At 36.0% G+C, this 20,689-nt stretch overlaps 1 protein-coding gene across 3 annotated transcripts in view; it reads right to left on the bottom strand.

Annotated features, from left to right (window-relative positions):
* LOC118762678 overlaps positions 1-20,689 on the bottom strand; it is a 528,570-nt gene that overhangs the window by 473,741 nt on the left and 34,140 nt on the right. For all 3 annotated transcript variants that reach the window (XR_004998444.1, XR_004998445.1, XM_036501638.1), the window contains exon 2: positions 11,811-12,011. Coding sequence is in view for 1 of the 3 variants with exons in the window: in XM_036501638.1 (XP_036357531.1) it covers positions 11,811-12,011 (201 nt within the window). In the remaining 2 variants the exon portion in view is untranslated. The remainder of the gene's footprint in view (positions 1-11,810; positions 12,012-20,689) is intronic.

Here is a 20,689-nt window from a genome sequence, read left to right as displayed (position 1 = left end):
ACGGAATGAGTGTAATATTTATGGATATAACGTCAAGTATTGATATATCTCTTCCATGACTATCGTTGCAAGTCAGTGCGTGCGATGTTCATTCATCTAAATTATGCTCGTAACGTATGTTATTTACGGTTTCTTTTTTCTTTTCATGCGCTTTGATGATCTCATACGATAGATATTGACTGTAAATTCAATCATTAGATCAACACGACTGGAAGATGAACGTGTTGTTTCTGGTTGGAGAGCTTGAATAGTCGGTTTACTACTGCGAAATTCGAAAAAAACATTCTACTTGATTTCTTTGTTTAAAGCTTTATAATTAAGGGCATATTAAAATCCTGATAATATGGATTTTTAATATATTTAATCAAGTATTATGCATTTCTTGAACATTTGAATCTTTCTTCCATTACCAGTAAATCATCTTCAAAGAATTTGGAGATATTACGTAAGAATGATATCAGTTTTCCCAACAGAGGTGAAGATGTCTAATGAGGGATGTCTTTTGGATGAGAACAACATAATAAAATAATAATGTGAAGCACATTATACCTAAAAAAAAGGCAGAATGTCCATGGTTGGGTAACATTTCGTCATAGATATAAGAGATCAGGGCTAATGCGACTAAAGAAGAGTAAAAACAACCCACTAATTATATAGATGCGTATACTTAAAGAGAATTGCGCATTCTGACATGGAAACTACGTTGCGAAATTACATTCCCTAAAGTTTTATGCGGTATTGTGTTGCAGGAAGAATTGAGACCATTATTGCTAATAGCTTTAAATGAATTTTAAAATATTACATTTCAAAGCTTGGAACACTGTATACGTATTGGTTAATTGAAATATAATTACAACTTTGATGTATAAATTTTTATCATTTGCTGTTAATTGATTCGTTTTACAACTGTAAACGAGATTTCGTTTTAAATATTAACGTAGATTTAATTCGCCCTATTTCTAAAGGTTTTTTTGTTATCTATTCACCAACGTTACGAAAATTTAAATATGAAACTATAATGAGAATATGCAGCACAATACTCAAATTCAACATGCTTTCACACACATACGCATAAAAACACATATATATTGATACGTAAGTATGCACACATACAATGGCCAATTTTCTTTTTTAGCTGATAGATTAGTATGATGACTGATATTTCAATATTGATATTTGTCGGATGCTTTTCTGAAAAATACTTTCAGTGGACAAGAGAAAAATATTATATAACTTGTCATTGGTTAACATATACGAGGAGGAAAACGATGTAAGTCAATGTTTTCAGGTTTCTTTACACGGATCATGTGATTCTTACGGTAACATAAAAGGCCATTGTCCTGTCGGAACATTATTTGGACATAAAAACAAACAAATTAAAAGACTTCATGGACAAATCGAAAATAAAATTCATTGTCGATGCGTAGGTTTTGTGTGCGCGATCTCAAACGTCATCAAGTGATTGATCAGTGGTGAGAGTTTCAAGATTGTAGAATTTATCCACCAGGCAGATATTGTCATCCCACAAAACGTTTCCAAGTATCAGAAACGTTGAAGCTAACCAAAGTTAGCATACAATTTTCACATTCCTGCGGTGTCATGCAAACGTACCGTAGTATATACATTTAATACATACATACATAGTTACATTTTTGTTGTAAACCAGTGCCCTCCTCAGTGGAAAATAATAAAAATGTAAAAGAGACACATACATAAATAAACGCATATATACATATACACCCACATATGTATATATATATATATATATATATATTATATATATATATATATTATATATATATATATATATAGGTGTAGGAGTGACTGTCTAGTAAGTAGCTTGCTTACAAACCGCAAGGTTTCGGGTTCAGTCCCACTGCGTGGCACCTTGGGCAAGTGTCTTCTACTATAGCTTCGGGCCGACCAAGCCCTTGTGAGTGGATTTGGTAGACGGAAACTGAAAGAAGCCCGTCGTATATATGTATATATATATATATATATGTATGCGCGTGTGTATATGTTTGTCTGTTTGCGTTTATCCCCCCAACATCGCTTGACAACCGATGCTGGTATATTTACGTCCCCGTAACTTAGTGGTTCGGCAAAAAAAGAAATCGATACTAGGCTTACAAAGAATAAGTCCTGGAGTCGGTTTGCTTGACTAGAGGCAGTGCTCAAGCATGGTCACAGTCAGATGACTGAAACAAGTAAAAGAGTAAAAGAGTGTATATATATATATATATACACACACACACAGAGAAAGGCACACACAAATACACCACACACACGCACACACACACATACACTGATGCTTATATATGGATGCATGCGTGTAAATCCTGCAAATAACAACTCGTACCCCGATAATTATATCCCTCATAATGGTTACGGGAATTTTTTTTTTTTAAACATCATATTACCTTTTTTTCCTTTATACTTATTTATTACTTCTACTAATGGTTGGAGAAATAATGATATTAAGAATTATGAAAATTTGGAATTTTTATAATTCAATGTTTCTTATTGATCTTAGGTGTTTTTATGAAATCAAAATTCATATTAGGATTTCACAAACGTAACTGCTTATAAAATCTAGAATAAACTTAACCTCACTCTTGAATAAATGGGCAATAAAATTTTTATTTTTAGCTGTTTTACAGCAAATTTATCTTAGCTGCTAAATCCAAATAACTCAAATAGTTGTTACTAAATATGAATATATATATATATATATATACATATATATATATATATATATATACATATATATTAATATATATGAATGTATATGAATGAAAGATTGTGTATATATGTATGTTCATGTATACATATATATATATATGTGTGCGTGTATATAAATATATACACATTTATATATATGTATGCACACGCACACATACACACATATATGTATATGTATATACATATATATATATATATATATACATATATATTCTTTTATGCGTTTCTGTCCAAAGATTGTGGCCATGCTGGGGCACCGCCAGTGTTATCAACTTTTCAGTTGCCATTATTTTGTAACTGGTTTTTACTTTAAAGAGAAAGTTCGATACTAATGCTCCCTTTTGAGCTTCTCTTCAACAATGTAGATTTATGTGGAACCCTGGGCATCCGGAGGTCAAGTTGCTCCTTGAAAAAATTTTCCTCTTCTCCTTGTTGATCTCTCAGGTGTTTTGGCAAGGTATTAAATAGCAACGATCCCTTCAATCGTAAAGAATTGCAGCACATATTCCTCAGTCTAGACCAGATAACTAGGATCTTTGGAACAAAACATTGACGTCCAGTTCGGGGGTCTGATATAGCCAAAATTTTGGTGGTGCCAACCCCTCCAGAATCTTCCCTACGTATATCATTCCATATCTGTCCAATGGTCACTCCATGGAGTAGATTCGTAGCTCATTTAGACACTTCTAGTAACTCAGCTGTTCCATAAATGCAATCTTCCTGATATAGCATCCCTGAACTGTATGTATGTATTTATATCTTTGTGTACATATGTGTTCCGCTATTAATTTGATACAATATAATGAGCGCAGATGAGTACTGTAGTCCAAGCAGCTGAGAACTAGGCTTGTTCTATATCCTCTCTTGAACCGGCGTATTTTTGGTCCCTTGTTCTCGGAATCAATCTGCAAATTCGCCTGCACGCGAAATCTTTTATCCCACAACTGTTCCAGAATCCAGTTATGAACTCATTTTCATACAGCCAATCAGTGCTCAACGATCAAAATAGTGTCCACCTCATCAAGAAAATCCCTTGAGTTCAGTCGTAAATGGGCGTTATAGCAAAATCTAACTGTTCTAAACTAGTTAATAGTGGTGGCAAATGTGAAATTTAGTGTATAAAGTGAGTGGAGAGCTGCGCGCCGATGATGCCCTAAGTGTTACCGATTTGCATAATTTACTAAAAAATATAAGGGAGTGTAGTTTCCTAATCTTTTACCTGATTTTGTACATTCCTAATTTAAAATGTTGATGTTGATCTGTAAACATCATTATCAACATGGCGTTGTGTCGTTTTGCGACCTCCTTGGGTACATGGGTACAATCAGTATCACTAATATCAGTCTGAGTATAGATACCTCATGTTAGTTCCGTATAGGGATGGTGCTCAATTGATCTATGAGGATGGAGGAATGTGGTGCTTATGCGAGTCCCGCTATGCTCTACTCAGAGAGTGACATATACCATTTTATGCCTGGCTGTACTTTAGTAGTACACACTATGTGGATTTTCAAGGTGAGCTCTGATTCTCTGTATGGAAATGAGTTCATTACTGGCGTCGGGAACTCTCGTGGGAAAAAAATTTCGCTGCCAGCACATCACCACCATCATGTTGATATGCACGTGAACGGAAACGTTGTTGCTCGTATCATCCCTTGTTAGGCACATTACTTGATTCTGGATTTGCGGAAAATTACCAGCTTTCTCTAAACCTTGCTGAAATGAGATGCTACAGAAACAGACCTATGAGTTTTAGCATCCGCTCTGCTAGCTCCTTTATATATAGGACATATTAGGCTTCTCTGGGATGTCTCTTAGCGGCAAGGAAGCTTTGGAGAGGATGTTTAGTGGTCTCGCTAGAGTAACTTTGCGGTAACTGCAGTAAATTTGAATATTATCAGTTGAACAATATAACTAACATATTTTAAGTAACCTAACCTCTCCACACCAAACACACTCACATGGCTTGTGTCGGTTCGAAATTATAGTAAAAAAGACTTTCCCAATGTGCCACGCAGAAAGACAAACACACATACATATACATACATACATGCATACATACATGCATACATACATACATACGTGTGTGTATATATATATATATATATATATATATATATATATATATATATATATATATATATATATATATATATATATATATATAAGAAAGTTTGTTTGTGAAAGCACGTGGCTTAAATGTTAAAAAATATATATATTTGCGTCAATATGTCTGAAGAATATTAAAAAATCTTTTTTTTTTTTTAATTTTTTTCCTCTTAAAATGACATAATTACGAAGAAAGACCGGTTTCGCATTTAGCTTTTCAAATTTCTTGTGACGTTATGTTTATGACACATAGAGTTGTTCAGGAGAGTTCTAAATAGGGGGAGGTAGTGAGTGATTTCTTCCGGTGTAAGGGAGATAATCGCTTAAAAATGTTTTCTTTCTTTCCCTTCGTGTGAATTTCTCAGTATGTTCGGATGGTTGAGTTTGGGCTTGTACTTTTCAATGAAGAATGTTTCTTTGTTTAATCTAAATTGTGTTGATGATCCGATAGCACATTGGTAAAATGGAAAGATTAAAAATTGTGGCAGTCGTTGCTTTTCGCATTTCTCTATGTGCTCACTAAAAGGTATCCTTCTGTACTCTGGGAATGCAATCTGTTGTCGATGCAGTGTGCATCTACGTCTGACTGATAGTCCCGTGGACTCCACGTAGTCTTGATGGCAGCCCGAGCATTTTATGACATCAATTATGTTTTCAGAGGCACAAGTATATATATATATATATATGAACAAACACACGCGCATTCGACGGGCTTTGTTTTTTTCCGTCAAACACATCCACGCACAAGGCTTTGGTCGACCCGAGGCTACAGTAGAAAACACTTAGCCAAGATGCACACATTGAGGTTCAACCCGAAGCCGTGCGTTTACCAAGCGACTTGTCCCCCAACCACTCCTACGCCTGTATACTCTTTACTTGTTTCAGTCATTTTACTGTGGCCATGCTGGAGCACCGCCTTTAGTCGAGCAAATCACTCCCCGGGCTTATTCTTTGTAAGCCTAGTACTTATTCTATCGGTCTCTCTTGCCGAACCGCTAAGTTACAGTGACGTAAACACACCAGCATCGGTTGTCAAGCGATGTTGGGGGAACAAACACAGACACACAAACACACATATGTATATATATACACATATACACGACAGACTTCTTTCAGTTTCCGTCTACCAAATCCACTCACAAGGCTTTGGTCGGCCCGAGGCTATAGTAGAAGACACTTGCCCAAGGTTCCACGCTGTGGGACTGAACCCGGAACAATGTGGTTCGTAAGCAAGCTACTTACCCGACAGCCACTCCTACATAATTTATAAATATTGCTTGGACGATACTATTTGGGAAAAATTAGATTTTGATAATTAAATATTTTAATTCTAATATAAATGTGTGCGTGTGTGTATGTGAGTGTGTGTGTGTGTGAGCGTGTGTGTACGTGTGTGTGTGTGTGTATGTGTATGATTTAGTGAAATTAGAGAATATTATATAATTTACGAAAAATTTCGGTTACATTTTCATGAAAGGTGCATTGACTGAAAAGCACCTCTCTCACCAGATCTAACCTATATCTAGGGTCTCTGACTGCTATCTGTCACTTTCCATTTTTTCTTTTTCTAGTTTCCCTCTGCCAGCATGATCGCATTGCGAAACATATTAGGTTCTTTTTTTTATATACAACATATATATTATGTTTCTTTCCCTCTATCTTTTGTATTATGTAGATGCCTTACGCACAGCTCACACATACATGCATACATACATACATACATACATACGTACATAGATATATTATAGACATATTGGCGATTGTATCCGCGGTATGCGATTACGAAATGGCACTAGACAGTCAAATAAAACCACAAGAGATTTTACCACATCGATATACTATATGAAACTATATACTGTGAAACATTATGTCTATAAATTATTTCATTGTACTCAACCGTCAGTATCTGTACTCATGAGAATTCATATACACATAATACATACATACGTGTAAGGGAGTGTTTCTGTAAGTATAAAGAGTGATGTGTTTATCATTCTATATTTTTGTCTCTCGCGTTCTATGTATATTCTGTCTTTCTGTCTGTCTGTATGCATGTATGTCTCTCTCTCCCTCTCTCTCTACATACACACACATTTATATAATATATATAATATATATGTGTATGTATATATATATATAATATATATATATATATATATATATTATATATATATATATATATGTATGTATGTATGTATGTATAGGCGTGAATGAGTGGTAAGGAGCTAGCTTCCTAACTACATGGTTCCGGGTTCAATCCCACTCCGTGGCACCTTCGGCAATTGCCCTCTACTAAATCATGGGCCTACAAAGCCTTGTGAGTGGATTTGGTAGGCGGTAACTGAAAGATGGTCTTCGTATATATATATATATATATATATATATATATATATATATATATATATGTCTATATTCATGTGTGTGCGTGAGTGTGTGTGTTTGTCTCTGTATATGTGTGTGCGCGTGCATGTGTGTGTATGTGTGCGTATCTATCAATAACTCCGTTCTGGTTGCGAAGGAACTGTGTTTTAGTAAATATTCTCAACATAGATATGAGTTCAAGCATTATTAATGCGGTAAGGCAGGTAATAACGATTTCATCATCTCCAATTACTTAGATAATGGGGGAGAAAAAGACGTAATGATGTTTCAACTTTGCCAGGAAATTAATGATCTAAAGGATGTGTATTGCTTTCGACTGGGAATATATAATGAATCTTGCTCTGATTACATCATTAAATATTGGCAAGATATGAAACTTAATATAGATTTCGTAAGATGCAATGAGTGTAAACACTCAGTTTACGCTGTCCACAGCGGCCCATTCTTATTCATAATGCATTTACATACACCTCATCCATTTATAAGCCTAAATTCTCCCTCATTATGTATTTCTCACCCTCATCCCACACGTTCTCTCTTTATCTCAGAAACTAATTCAGCCAGTCTGTCTGTAGATGTGTGACCATGTATATATATATATATATATATATATATATATATATATATACATACACACATACATACATACATACATGCATACATACATACATACATGTGTATGTATATGTGTGTGTATGTATGAGTGTGCGTATGTATACACACACATATATATAGACTGTGAAACGTTATGTCTACAAATATATGTCTACAATATACATATGAACCTATTCCACAGCAAGAAGCATAACTGAACGCAGCAACTTCGAACACCCAGTTTCGCCCAATGTGAAGGAAGGAGGATGAGGAGTACTGTAGCAGTAACACTGGCTGTACACGATTATACCTATGTCTTAAGGGCTGAAAGGGGTGTGTTGTGGAAACCAATCACCCCAGTGAATGGACGGTTCTGAATTGTATATATACGCACGTGTGCTGGAGATTGAGAACAGTGTCCTCTTTATGTTACGCCCTGCGTGGCCAATAAAGAAATACAGTGTCATATGTGCAGTTATATATTATACAGAGTCATAGATTACGTGCATTACGTGTTGGTGATTAGACAGTTGGTTAATGAAATATACCAGAAGTCATAACATCATAACAAAAGGAAAGATAATATAGACATATATATATGAATGTATTTAGTGCGTGCGCATATGTGTGTGTCTGTGTGTTTTCGTGTGCGTGTAATTTGCAGAAGATTTTCTTAAACGGAATATATTCACCTACAAGCACTCGGATTAGATCTCCCGTCTGACGATGACTGCTCTCGTGTTATCCAGGGTTTGAGTTTACCAAGTGGTTTTCTCCCCTCTGCGTTTCCGTCTCTGACAGCCAGAAAACGCTCATGCACGCGCATTATGTATCTACGTGTGTGTCTAGGTGTGTGCTTGGGTGTCCATGTGTGTGTGCACGCATGTATATCATTTCAGCAGCACAGGAAATCAAATGAGTTATATTTTCCGTTGTTTGTTTTTCAATTATTGAATTATATTATTGAAATATTTAATGATATGCAAATGAGAGATAGTTAAAGTTAACGTTTAGAAAAATATGATTGTAAGGTTGAAAATTGTTCCCCTCCTCTTCCAACAAACAAAATATGATAACAGTTTGGCCTGTTGTTACATTATATCATCTTAACTAGAAGATACAGGTTTCGTTACCCGACCATGCAGTGTGCTTTGTTTGAAATCACATGTTTGCGTTATAAACAAATATTTCTTCAACGCAATATACGCCCATTTCTCTTACAATTGTGATGAGCGCGTTGATGTATTTATTCTGGTACATTGGATTTCTGCCGTGTTCGTATTTGCCCTTACGTTATATGAGGACCGATAATGTACATCTCTCTTGTTTGAAGTAAAGTTAAAACATCAGATGGAAAGTCACGCAATATCCTACTTTTTGACTACTTCCCATTCCAAATCTCGCCTTAGATTATTTGAGTGGGAGTAATAATTGGTCGCTCAGTTTAAGATCACCGCGTAGTCTTCAGTTGACTTTCTTGGAATTAGTATTCGGCCAGGTTTCTTATTCAGAGATATATTCCTCCCTGTCTTTAAATGTTTCGGGTATAACCCATCTCATTTGTCTAAAACATGAATGAAACTTACATTAAAACATGCCGCAAGATCTATGTGTTTGTACATGCTGTGTTTTCTCAGAGATGGACAAAGGGTTATAAACCAATGACAAAAATGAGAAAAAAGTCTTTTATAATTTCAGTGAATGTAAATAAAGCAACGAGCTGGCTGAATAGGTAGCATGCCGGGCAAAATACTTTGCGGCATTTCATCTTAAAACGTTACTCAGAGATGGACGAGGCCGCTGTGACTAGCGAATTATCATGCAAAATTTGCATGTAACTGAATACTGTTCAATTTGCTCGCAATAATCTGCCAAAGAGATACAAGGCTACGTGTTTCTTTTAAAATGGCTGGAATTTTTGTCTGCAACAAGGGAGCAAGTTCAGATTATTTAATACGTTTTCGAAGATGTCAGGAAAATTTCGCTTACAAATGTTTGCTTGAAGTGATTCGCAGTAGGATTGAACTCTAAAACAGATACGATATGCATTTCTCATTTATACTGTCATACATGCGTACTCCTGTACACACATCACTTACATAACGAGAAACACATACACACATACACGCGCAAATACACACACACGACCAGAAGCAAAAACATATATATATATATTTGTATTTGTGTACATGTGTGTACGTGTGCGCGTGTGTATGTGTGTCCGAGCGGGAGTGTATATAGGTGGAGTAGTCAAGGGAGAGTAAAAAATAAAGTGAACGGAAAGAAAGAGTGAAAGACCCAGAATAACATCAAATCCGTTTACATCTAAATGATATTCCGAAATGACTGTGGAAATGATGGGTTCTCACTTCTTCGACTATTGCTCCGTTTCGCTAAGCTGTCGGAATATTCTGTCACCGATCAGGTTGAGTGAGAAAGAAAATTGTTTTATCCCAGAAATAATTGTTGTGGTTATCGACCGAAAATTATGAGCTAATATCGATTTCTAAAACTTAGTAGCACGACTAGAATTTTGGGTAACATTTTGTATTCGACGTCGAATATGGAGTTGAACCTATATAATGGTGATATTAGTTGATCAACATTCTACTTATTGCTCGGGCTGTCCCCGTTATTTGCAATCAATGATATTAGTTTCAAACTTTTGCAGAAGGCCAGCAATTTCAGTGCCGGGGGTATGTCAATTACATCAATCCCATTGCTCAACTGATACTTATTTTATCAACTCTGATATAATGAAACCAAAGTCGGATGAAATGCCGCAAACCATTTTGCCTGGCATGCCACCTATTAAGCCAGCTCGCTGCTTTATTTACATTCAGTGAAATTATAATAGAAGTTTTTCTCATGTTAGTTTTATAACCAAGATGTCCATGAGGATGCAGACATAAAACCACAGTCATCATTGGTATGTCATGTCTTCTACCCAAAACAACATTTTCAAATCTATTTTTCTTTACATTGGTCATTTAGTTCATGGGTGATGACATGCCTACTTCTTCCATGTTTAGTGATCACAGAAAGAATTATGTAATTATGCGTATCTTTGATCTATTTGTATTTCCTGAGAGAAAAAAGAAGCTGCTCTACTGGAGTTACTTTACGTTTTGTAACCAATATTTTCTCAGGTTTTAAGACATACCTGCAATTCCAACTAATGATATGCAAAGCAAAATGCAACAGGAAAACGCTGTATTTACGATTAGCCTACCCTTAATAAAATATTTGATAATATGTAAATTGTTCCTAGGATTCTAAAGAATTGCAATGAGTTGTATAAACAGGATAACATATAATTGAAATAGGTTGAGAGTAACATGTTGGGTTCCCTATATGTTCAGTACATGTTTACAATACACTTGTTGATAATATATTCCTGAAACTGATACCACGGTTGTAACTACTCTAAGTTACTAAAAATTCATTTATTTCATTGCTGCACTGAATTTAAGAAATGTCTTTAGTGTGGAGATTACGAGTTTGCCGTCCATGACTTGCTGATAGTAGTTCATATTTACATTCAAGCCTTGCCTTGTTCCACGTCACAACATGTTCTCTTGAACATGTTCTCTCGATGTTCGAACTAAACCTGTTTCATTTTATCCGTCTTGTTGAAAGTAGAACAATGTTTTGTCTGTAACATTATACAGCCTCATTTTAAATGGATTTCAAATAAAACAAATCGATGCCTAGATCATCCATTGACATGTTTCCTACGTTTTGTGATGGCTGAAGGGTATGGGCCGAATAGTTATTAAACGTATCATTTACGGCTCGTTTAAATAAAGTAGGTAACTAACAAACCTATGGAATATTCCATGAAAATTGCTACCGAACCAAAATTGACTTGATTATTTTTTCCCATGTGTATTCTTAAGAAAGCAATGAATGCTATACATACATTCAAATCTAAACTTCAAACAGGTAATAATTAATATAAAACTGTCTGCGAAAAGAAATACCTTTGGGTCATGTTTGGGATTGTCCCTCTGCATGATGTTGAATATGCGACAAGCGTAACACGGTGCGTGCAAATCTGCAGTGGATCCAATTGAAACATCCAATAATAACATGAGAACCACAAACCAGCTTGTCGCCAAAGGTACTGTCCAGGCACGTAAATCCATATTTGAAAGTAATCCTTTTTAATCCAGGTTAATCCACTGAAAAGATAAAGTGAAAGAGAATTTTAAGAAAACGTATATATACATGCTTGTAGTCAGAGTAAACATTCATATTCTACGTAAATATATGTACATACATACTTACGTACCTTTATACAGACATATATATTTACATACATACATGTATACATGCACCATACATATATACATATATATATATGTGTCTGTAAGTATACATAGATGTATATAAAATCGCACTTAAGCATATGCATATATGTGATTATGAGTGAGTTTGAGTATGCCACTATATATCTCGATGATGAATATGCGTGAGTGCATTTCTATGCGATTAAGAGTGAATGGGGAAATTGTGCGTGCTAATAAAATAATAATGGCAATATTTTTTGATGTTTAATAAAAATAATGTATTTCTTTACATAGATATGTATTGTTTAGGTTGGGCCGATGTACTAGTTTGCAATTATTTGAGTTTCAAGATAAATAATTTCCACGCAAGTTTCAATCCCTTAACTGTTTAGCAAAATTTAAACATAATGGGGGAAATGATTTATAAAGTCTCATATAATCTTATTCAATTCATGTTCGATAAAATATTATCAATTAGTCAGTGGGATTGATTTAATCGACTTTTCCCACCGCCTTAAACTTGCTGTCTGAGTGCCAAAATTTGAAGCTAAAACACACACACACACACACAACATGAGTGCTCAACACCGCATTGGATGGAATTTCTGTATTTGTGTATTAAGACTACCATATATGCATATATATGGGTACATGACATCACCAACGGTGCAAGTAACATGAAAAAAGTAAACAACGAAGAAAAAACGGAAAATAGGACAAGTTAACACATTAGTTGTCGGTTGTCTATCTGCTCCTTATTTCGAGCATTCCACGACAATAAGAGTTTTCAAAGACAGTCGCTTCCATAAATAGAGGGTAATATTTGGGAACAAAAACATGACAGTGGAAACCGCACGAATACAAACATGGAGGATCGTTAGATCAAAACGACAGGAAATAGTGAACACTGGCAGAAATGATTTTTTTCCCTTTTTAAGAAAAAAGATAAAAGATAGTGAGAGAGATAGAGAGAAACACATCCATGCAGGAAAAGAAAGATAGTCACGTGAGGAAAAGAAAGATGGACGATGGTCACTCGTGAGCAATGTGAAAGAGGGTGAGAGAAAAAGAAAGGGGAGAAAGACAGATAGAATACGTCGAAGGAGGGAAGGAGAGAAAAAGAGAATTAGAAAAGGATGGAGGAAGAAAACAGTATAGGGTAGAGAGTGGCATGAAAAAGGTGCGACTCTCTACCCTATACTGTTTTCTTCCTACATCCTTTTCTAATTCTCTTTTTCTCTCCTTCCCTCCGTCACCGTATTCTATCAGTCTTTCTCCCTTTTCTTTTTCTCTCACTCTCTTTCACGTTGCTCACGCGTGACCATCGACCATATTCCTTTTCCTCACGTGACCATATTTCTTGTCCTGCACGGACGTGTTTCTCTCTTTCTCTCTCTCTCTCTCTCTCTCTCTCTCTATATATATATATATATATATATATATATAATACATATACACATGCGTGTGTGTGCATACGCACAGGTAATATTATATATGTATGTATGTATGTATGTATGTATATATATATATATATATATATATATGTATAGATAGAAAGAAAGATAGATAGATAGATAGATAGATAGATAGATAGATAGATAGATAGATAGATAGATAGATAGATAGATAGATAGATAGAAAGATAGATATTGTGGTATAATATACCCTCAAACAAAGAAAACCTTATACGTTCAGGATAGTTTGCATATGATATGAAATGAACCTAAGCTGTAAATAAAACGTCTGTTGTTTCTTTCAAAAACTTGTGAAGCTGGAAGTAATTAATTAGATGCTAATGAAGCATTGTTGATAGAACCATAGGTATATATAATTATATTCAAGACGTGTAAACTCAAATGTGGAAAGGATTCGGCAGCGAAAACGTTCTTTGTGGAGACATTCTTACGATATATAATTTGCAGTAAAATCCCAACGCTGGGTTATCAATGACATCACCGCATCACAGGATGCATGTTGCTGCGTCTTTACGCTTTAATGAATACGGACACAGTATCCTTCGATCGCAGTCATTCAGTATAGGCGTGCATAATTGTGCAATTCTCTAAATCATTCATTGTTGCTTAATGCGTGTCTATTTAATTAATTGAAACCCTACGAAGTTTAGCATTCATCAACAAATGTGTCAAATGCTGTTTGAATATCAAAAGCTGCAGTATTTAATAGGCTGCGCACTACGTCTTCTATGGTCCAATGACGAGATCCATAACCAAGTGGTGTGTTTTTCTAAATAACTGTCGGAAGGGGAAATTCGCTCCAGTGGAGGTCATTTCAAGTTTGAGAATGCAGGTACGCGTTCAATACAATTATACAAAGGCACATACACAATCAAAAACACGCACACACACTTGCATACGTTTGTGTGAATATGTATATATACACTGACATACATATACATATATGCATATCTATACTTATTTATATCACACACACACACACACACACACACACACACACACACACACACACACACTATACAGACAGGCATACACATATATTTATGTGTGTGTGTGTATTTGTATCAGTGTTTGTTTTGTGTGTGTGTGTGTGTGCACATATTCTGTATGGATATTCTGCACTGGTGCCTGCGTGCATATACGTGTATATACGTGTATATTCATATTCATAGTTACACATATTCATAACTTCGAAGATAGCTATCAATTATTATTATTTCCCCTGATCTGTATATTTATTTGTTTGTACCAAAAATCCGCATACGCTTGTGTAGCTTCGGTGTATTCTCGTCCAAATGGAAACGAATACCAATGACCCATGTGACGAGCTTGATAGTGGCCGAGGATTCTCGTCATGAAACCGACTTTAGAAATTACTAACCCACAAATAAAATGCGTGGATGTGTGGATGGGTGTACACATACATGAGGCGCAATGGCCCAGTGATTAGGGTAGCGGACTCGCGGTCATAGGATCGCGGTTTCGATTCCCAGACCGGGCGTTGTGAGTGTTTATTAAGCGAAAACACCTAAAGCTCCACGAGGCTCCGGCAGGGGATGGTAGTGATCCCTGCTGTACTCTTTCACCACATCTTTCTCTCACTCTTACTTCCTGTTTCTGCTGTACCTATATTTCAAAGGGCCGGCCTTGTCACTCTCTGTGTCACGCTGAATATCCCCCAGAACTACGTTACGGGTACACGTGTCTGTGGAGTGCTCAGCCACTTACACGTTAATTTCACGAGCAGGCTGTTCCGTTGATTCGGATCAACCGGAACCCTCATTGTCGTAACCGACGGAGTGCCACACATACATGAGTATGTATGTGTGTGCTTTTGTGTCTGTTTAAAATTGCTATTAATTTAATATAACAGCAGCCAAATATTTACGAGTCTGTTAGTAAAATTCAACAGCTTTGGTTCACGTTTAAAATGAATATTATATTTTTTCTTCTATGTACTTGAAATGAGGAAAACACTTAGTAGAGTACCTTCAACTGCTTTTGCTCTACATAATGACTGTTGCCGGCATTCTTGTGGGCGCGAACGACAACATTCTCTATGGCCGCAATAGGAACCAAGCTCATGTTTTCAGATTCCTTGCCTCAGTCTGAAATATATTTTAGATTTCAGAAATTTAAAGGAGAAGTTATCCCCACTTTCTAATTAATCCACCAATATATGTCAGAGGTGTCGAACATGGTGGGAATTTTTCTCAGTATTGGTAGGAGGCATTTTGCTATTGAAAAAATACCGCAAATTTGGAGATTACTTGAACAGTTAAGGTATTATTTATCAGAACTAGATACTGGAGTCTTTGCTCAGCAGGAAAATGATTATTCTGAAGTAGTCCCCACATGGCGGTCTTCATGAAATTTCCTTTATCTTCCCAACGGCAAAAATATATTTAGTCGCCTTGTTTGTTCCCTCCAAGTAGAAAACGTTTTCAGTCCGTTTGATATATTATCAGCAGTAAAAAAAAATTCCCACGCCCAGCATAAACACTCACCATAATATAATTATCACACAATACCTCCCCCTGTATTTTCCCTCCATCTCTATGTGATTCGTCTTCCGTTGCACATTCCATTGCACTATCACATACATATAGAATATAGAGTTGTGTATCGACCGTTTAAACGCTGTCATCCACAACAAATGTGACAGTATTTCTTTCTGACTACAAATGTATATGTAAAAGCTCATTTTTAACTCAAAGTGCTATATAGATATCTACCTGGATTCTTAACTCATTTCACTTCACACACACACACACACACACACACACACACACACACAACACACACACACACACACACACACACACACATGCACACACAAAACAAACACAGACACAAATACATACGCTGCATCACGAAAGCGTCGTATAATCTAAAGGTAATATTCCTTATTGAATGTTTGGGTTAGTGGTACGTATTCCTGATGCTCAAAATCACGGGCCCCAAATAAAAAGGTGAAATTTGCCTTCACATTCCTGCGAACTTATAGTGCACTTTTTGGCTTTGATGATATCTGATGCTTCTATTAGGAGGGCTGGAAGTTACTTTCCTGGTCGCAACCATAGACCTATTTCTCATCACAAGGGATGATTGTCTTCGTGTAGTGTGGGTCGTTATTTGTAAAGTCCAGCAAGATTTCAATATTAAGTTGCTTCTGCTGCTTTGCTAGGAACATGGGGATCAGTATCGCCGGCACTCTCAGATTGCACAAATTCTACATTAAAAATCGAATGCCCTGATCCTTCCCTTATTTTCTTATTTTACGAGTCGTTAGACGAAGGTATTGTATGAGTATTTGCCAAGCTAACCACTGATGTACGTCTATATTTCAAGCGGTTTCATGCTTAATATTTTATGGATTGTTTGAGCTTGAGTACAACCACGTTTTGTGCAAAATTTGATGGAATATCTCTGTTCGATGCTTTCGATCGACTTGTTGGAAGGCGGAATTACGACGCACATTCACTATACGACTGTACTCCGCGCATAACATCTGGGAACTGACGCGGCCTAGCAGGGCAAAACTGTACACGTATGCGCCAGAGGGCTGGCGTCACTTACCATCAAGAGGATTTGGCCACACAGCATTAGCATCTCGTATATATATATATATATATATATATATATATATATATTATATATATATATATATATATATATATATATATATATATATATGTTGTTGTTTTTGTCTCATTTGGTCTAAAGTCGTATGACAACCACCGTTATATATATATTTTGTTTATTCATTACTGTTTTCAATTTCGTTTTCGTCTCTTGTATTCACATCCGTCTTGTGCGTTCACATTCCTGTCTTATACCAAGAAATCTAATGCTTACAGCTTAGTTTTTTTTCTTGGGGCTGGCCGAGTTGGAGCAAATATCAGAATTGAACAGCCGAAATTTGCTATGATGATTCGGTGTCTGACTGAAGATTGAAGGCTTCGAATGATTTGTCTGTGTTCCGTGTTCGTCCCTTCCTGTATTTCACGTTCATTATATATAAAAACATTCATTCTTATATTATTGCGGCGTTACGTGCACCCCACCCCCCGTTTGTTTGTCCAATTTTAAACCCTGCACGACTTCTATACACACTGTCTTTCCTACCCGCCATTGCTTCTTCACCAAACTTTTTGGCGCCCTCCGATTCTTCCCCTCTCTTCCTCCCATCCTCCTCCCCTCTTCCTCCCATCCTCCTTAATCCCTTCTTTCTCCTTTTCTCTTGGTCACTGATTCTGTCCCCTGCCTTCCACCCTCTTTGATTCCCTCTCTCTCTGTCTCTTTCTCTCTCTCCTGCGACCTGCTGCTTCTTAAACCATTCTGTTGGCCTTCGTATCTCGACCAACATGTGTCCCCGCTACCGAAACGGTAATTATTTCTACGCCAGCTATGTTGTTGTTGTTGTTTTTGTCTCATTTGGTCTAAAGTCGTATGACAACCACCGTTATATATATTTTGTTTATTCATTACTGTTTTCAATTTCGTTTTCGTCTCTTGTATTCACATCCGTCTTGTGCGTTCACATTCCTGTCTTCTACCAAGAAATCTAATGCTTACAGCTTAGTTTTTTTTTTCTTGGGGCTGGCCGAGTTGGAGCAAATATCAGAATTGAACACCCGAAATTTGCTATGATGATTCGGTGTCTGACTGAAGATTGAAGGCTTCGAATGATTTGTCTGTGTTCCGTGTTCGTCCCTTCCTGTATTTCACGTTCATTATATATAAAAACATTCATTCTTATATATATATATATATATATATATATATATATATAAGCATATATATATATACAATTACACGCTAGAAAGTACAGTCAAATTCCAAACCAATATTAGAGATAAAATTTCGAAGAGAATGAAAAATAAAAACATTTACCATATTCCCTCCGAAAATTTATTCCTAATAGTGGTTTGGAATTTAACTGTGGTCCCTATCTTTCAAGGAATCCTATGATAGATGCCTCTTGTATGTTTAAATATACACTGTATTTGCATGGATAATATATAGTCTACTGACTAAACCATTACACGGTAGGACACTGGTAAGGAAATTTCAGATATTTCTAATTACCTTTTGATATTATTAACATATATATATACATATATATATATATAATATATATATATATATATATATATATATATATATATTATATATATATTATATATATATATATATAGGTAAACGTTAAAAAAACACAAACTGGGACAAGAACGTGAAACATTTTGAAGACGGCAAAAAAACACACAGACGGGACTTTCGAAGCTCTCTCTCTCTCTATATATATATATGGTCATTTCAGTATGTGACCGTGTGTGTACCGTTGGCGATTTTCTTTCTTTGTCTTCCTTTCCTTGAAACTTTCCTTTTTCTATGTTTCTGACGAAGAACTCCGCTCGATACGTTAAGTCCTCCTTCTTTCTTTCCTCTCCTGAGCGTCCAATAACATAACACTTCATTTCACGTTGCTCCTGTCCACTCAGCTAGCAAAAATGAGTAACGCTGCGATGGAATGGCGTCACATACGCCATTGAAACCGGGAAACCGGGCCCATTAGTCTGGCTAGGCTTTCAAAGGGCGCATTTATTTGTGGAAGTGCAATGGCCCAGTGTTTAGAGCAGCGGACTCGTGGTAGGTCGATCGCGGTTTCGATTCCAAGACCGGTCGGTGTGTGTGTTTATTGAGCGAAAACACCTAAAGCTCCACGAGTCCCCGACAGGGAGTGCTGGTGACCCCTGTTGTACTCCTTTGCCACAAATTTCTCTCACTCTTTTTTCCTGTTTCTTGAGTAACGCTGCGATTGACTGGCGTCCCGTCCAGCTGGGGGGGGAACACATACGTCACAGAAACCGGGAAACCGGGCCCATGAGCCTGGCTAGGCTTGAAAAGGGTGCATAACTAAAAATAATAATATTTAGGTGTGACAGTTTCAGGTCATAGTTTCGTTGTTCACAATAAAATTGATGTAGGCAGATGTAGAAAGTTCTTGGTCACTGTAAGCGCTAGTAGTATTAGTCAATTTTAGTTTATTTTAGTTTTATAATTGGTTGTGTCAGTTTTTGGTAGGAGAATTTTTTAAAGGTTTACAAAAGAATGCAGGTAAGTGTTATGGTTGATGTGGTCAGGTTTTTTTGTAATTGTTGTCATTATTTCGGTAATTTCCTGTTTGTATTTTGAAGGTGGAGGTTATTAATGGAGGGTTTATGGTGCTCACAAGAGAATATGTGCATGTGTAAAGGTAGGTAGTCCATATATATTTCCAGGCTCATTGTTCTATAAGTTATTTGAATGATACTCAGAAATTTTAAATTTCAAAAGCTTTAAAAGAAGGAGAATCAAAAAAGAAAAGGGTCTTCCAACCTGCTTTCATACAAATATAGGCTTATATCAGCGCATGTAGATTTGTCGACTTATGTTAAAAATTCCTAGTGGGTATGTACATAATTTCTACAGTTTTTGTTTAATAATAAAACTGAAAGAATGGAGTTTATGTATATTATGGGGATAGTTTATTGTGTAAGTAAAATAATAAAGTTGTTGTTTGGAAATTTTTAATGTTTTCAGATTTTGTGCTTGCATGAAGTGACACGTTTAGAGTTACAAAATGGAGTATGGCCCTTGAATGCCAGAATGTGGTAGGATTTATTACTACAAAGTTGGCAGGGTTTGTTGTTACCTTGTTGTTACTATACGTGAGTATTTTCCAGTTCATACACAATTTTACATATTTTTATCGTAACATCCATATAAGTTTGGAAAGTGTCATTTATCCTGTTTGTTTTGCGGAATTTGCGCGTATGTTCGTTGCATCGTATCTTTAGTAGCTGGTGCAGTTATTTTTTTAACGTTGCGCTATAGACATTATTGATTGAGAGACCGTTTCTGCAGAAAGGCAGGATAAAAGTGTTCTACAAAAGCAAATGTTATGTTTGTGATTTAGGTTTTCACAAAATTTATGGTAGTTGTAATTGGATTCATTTCGTTATATATATATATATATATATATATATATATATATATATATATATAATATATATATATATATATATATATATATATACATGTATATTTGTA

This window comes from Octopus sinensis, linkage group LG3, assembly GCF_006345805.1.
Source record: "Octopus sinensis linkage group LG3, ASM634580v1, whole genome shotgun sequence".
NCBI classification, from domain to species: Eukaryota; Metazoa; Mollusca; class Cephalopoda; order Octopoda; family Octopodidae; genus Octopus; species Octopus sinensis.
This window is presented reverse-complemented; position numbering and strand designations above follow the sequence as displayed.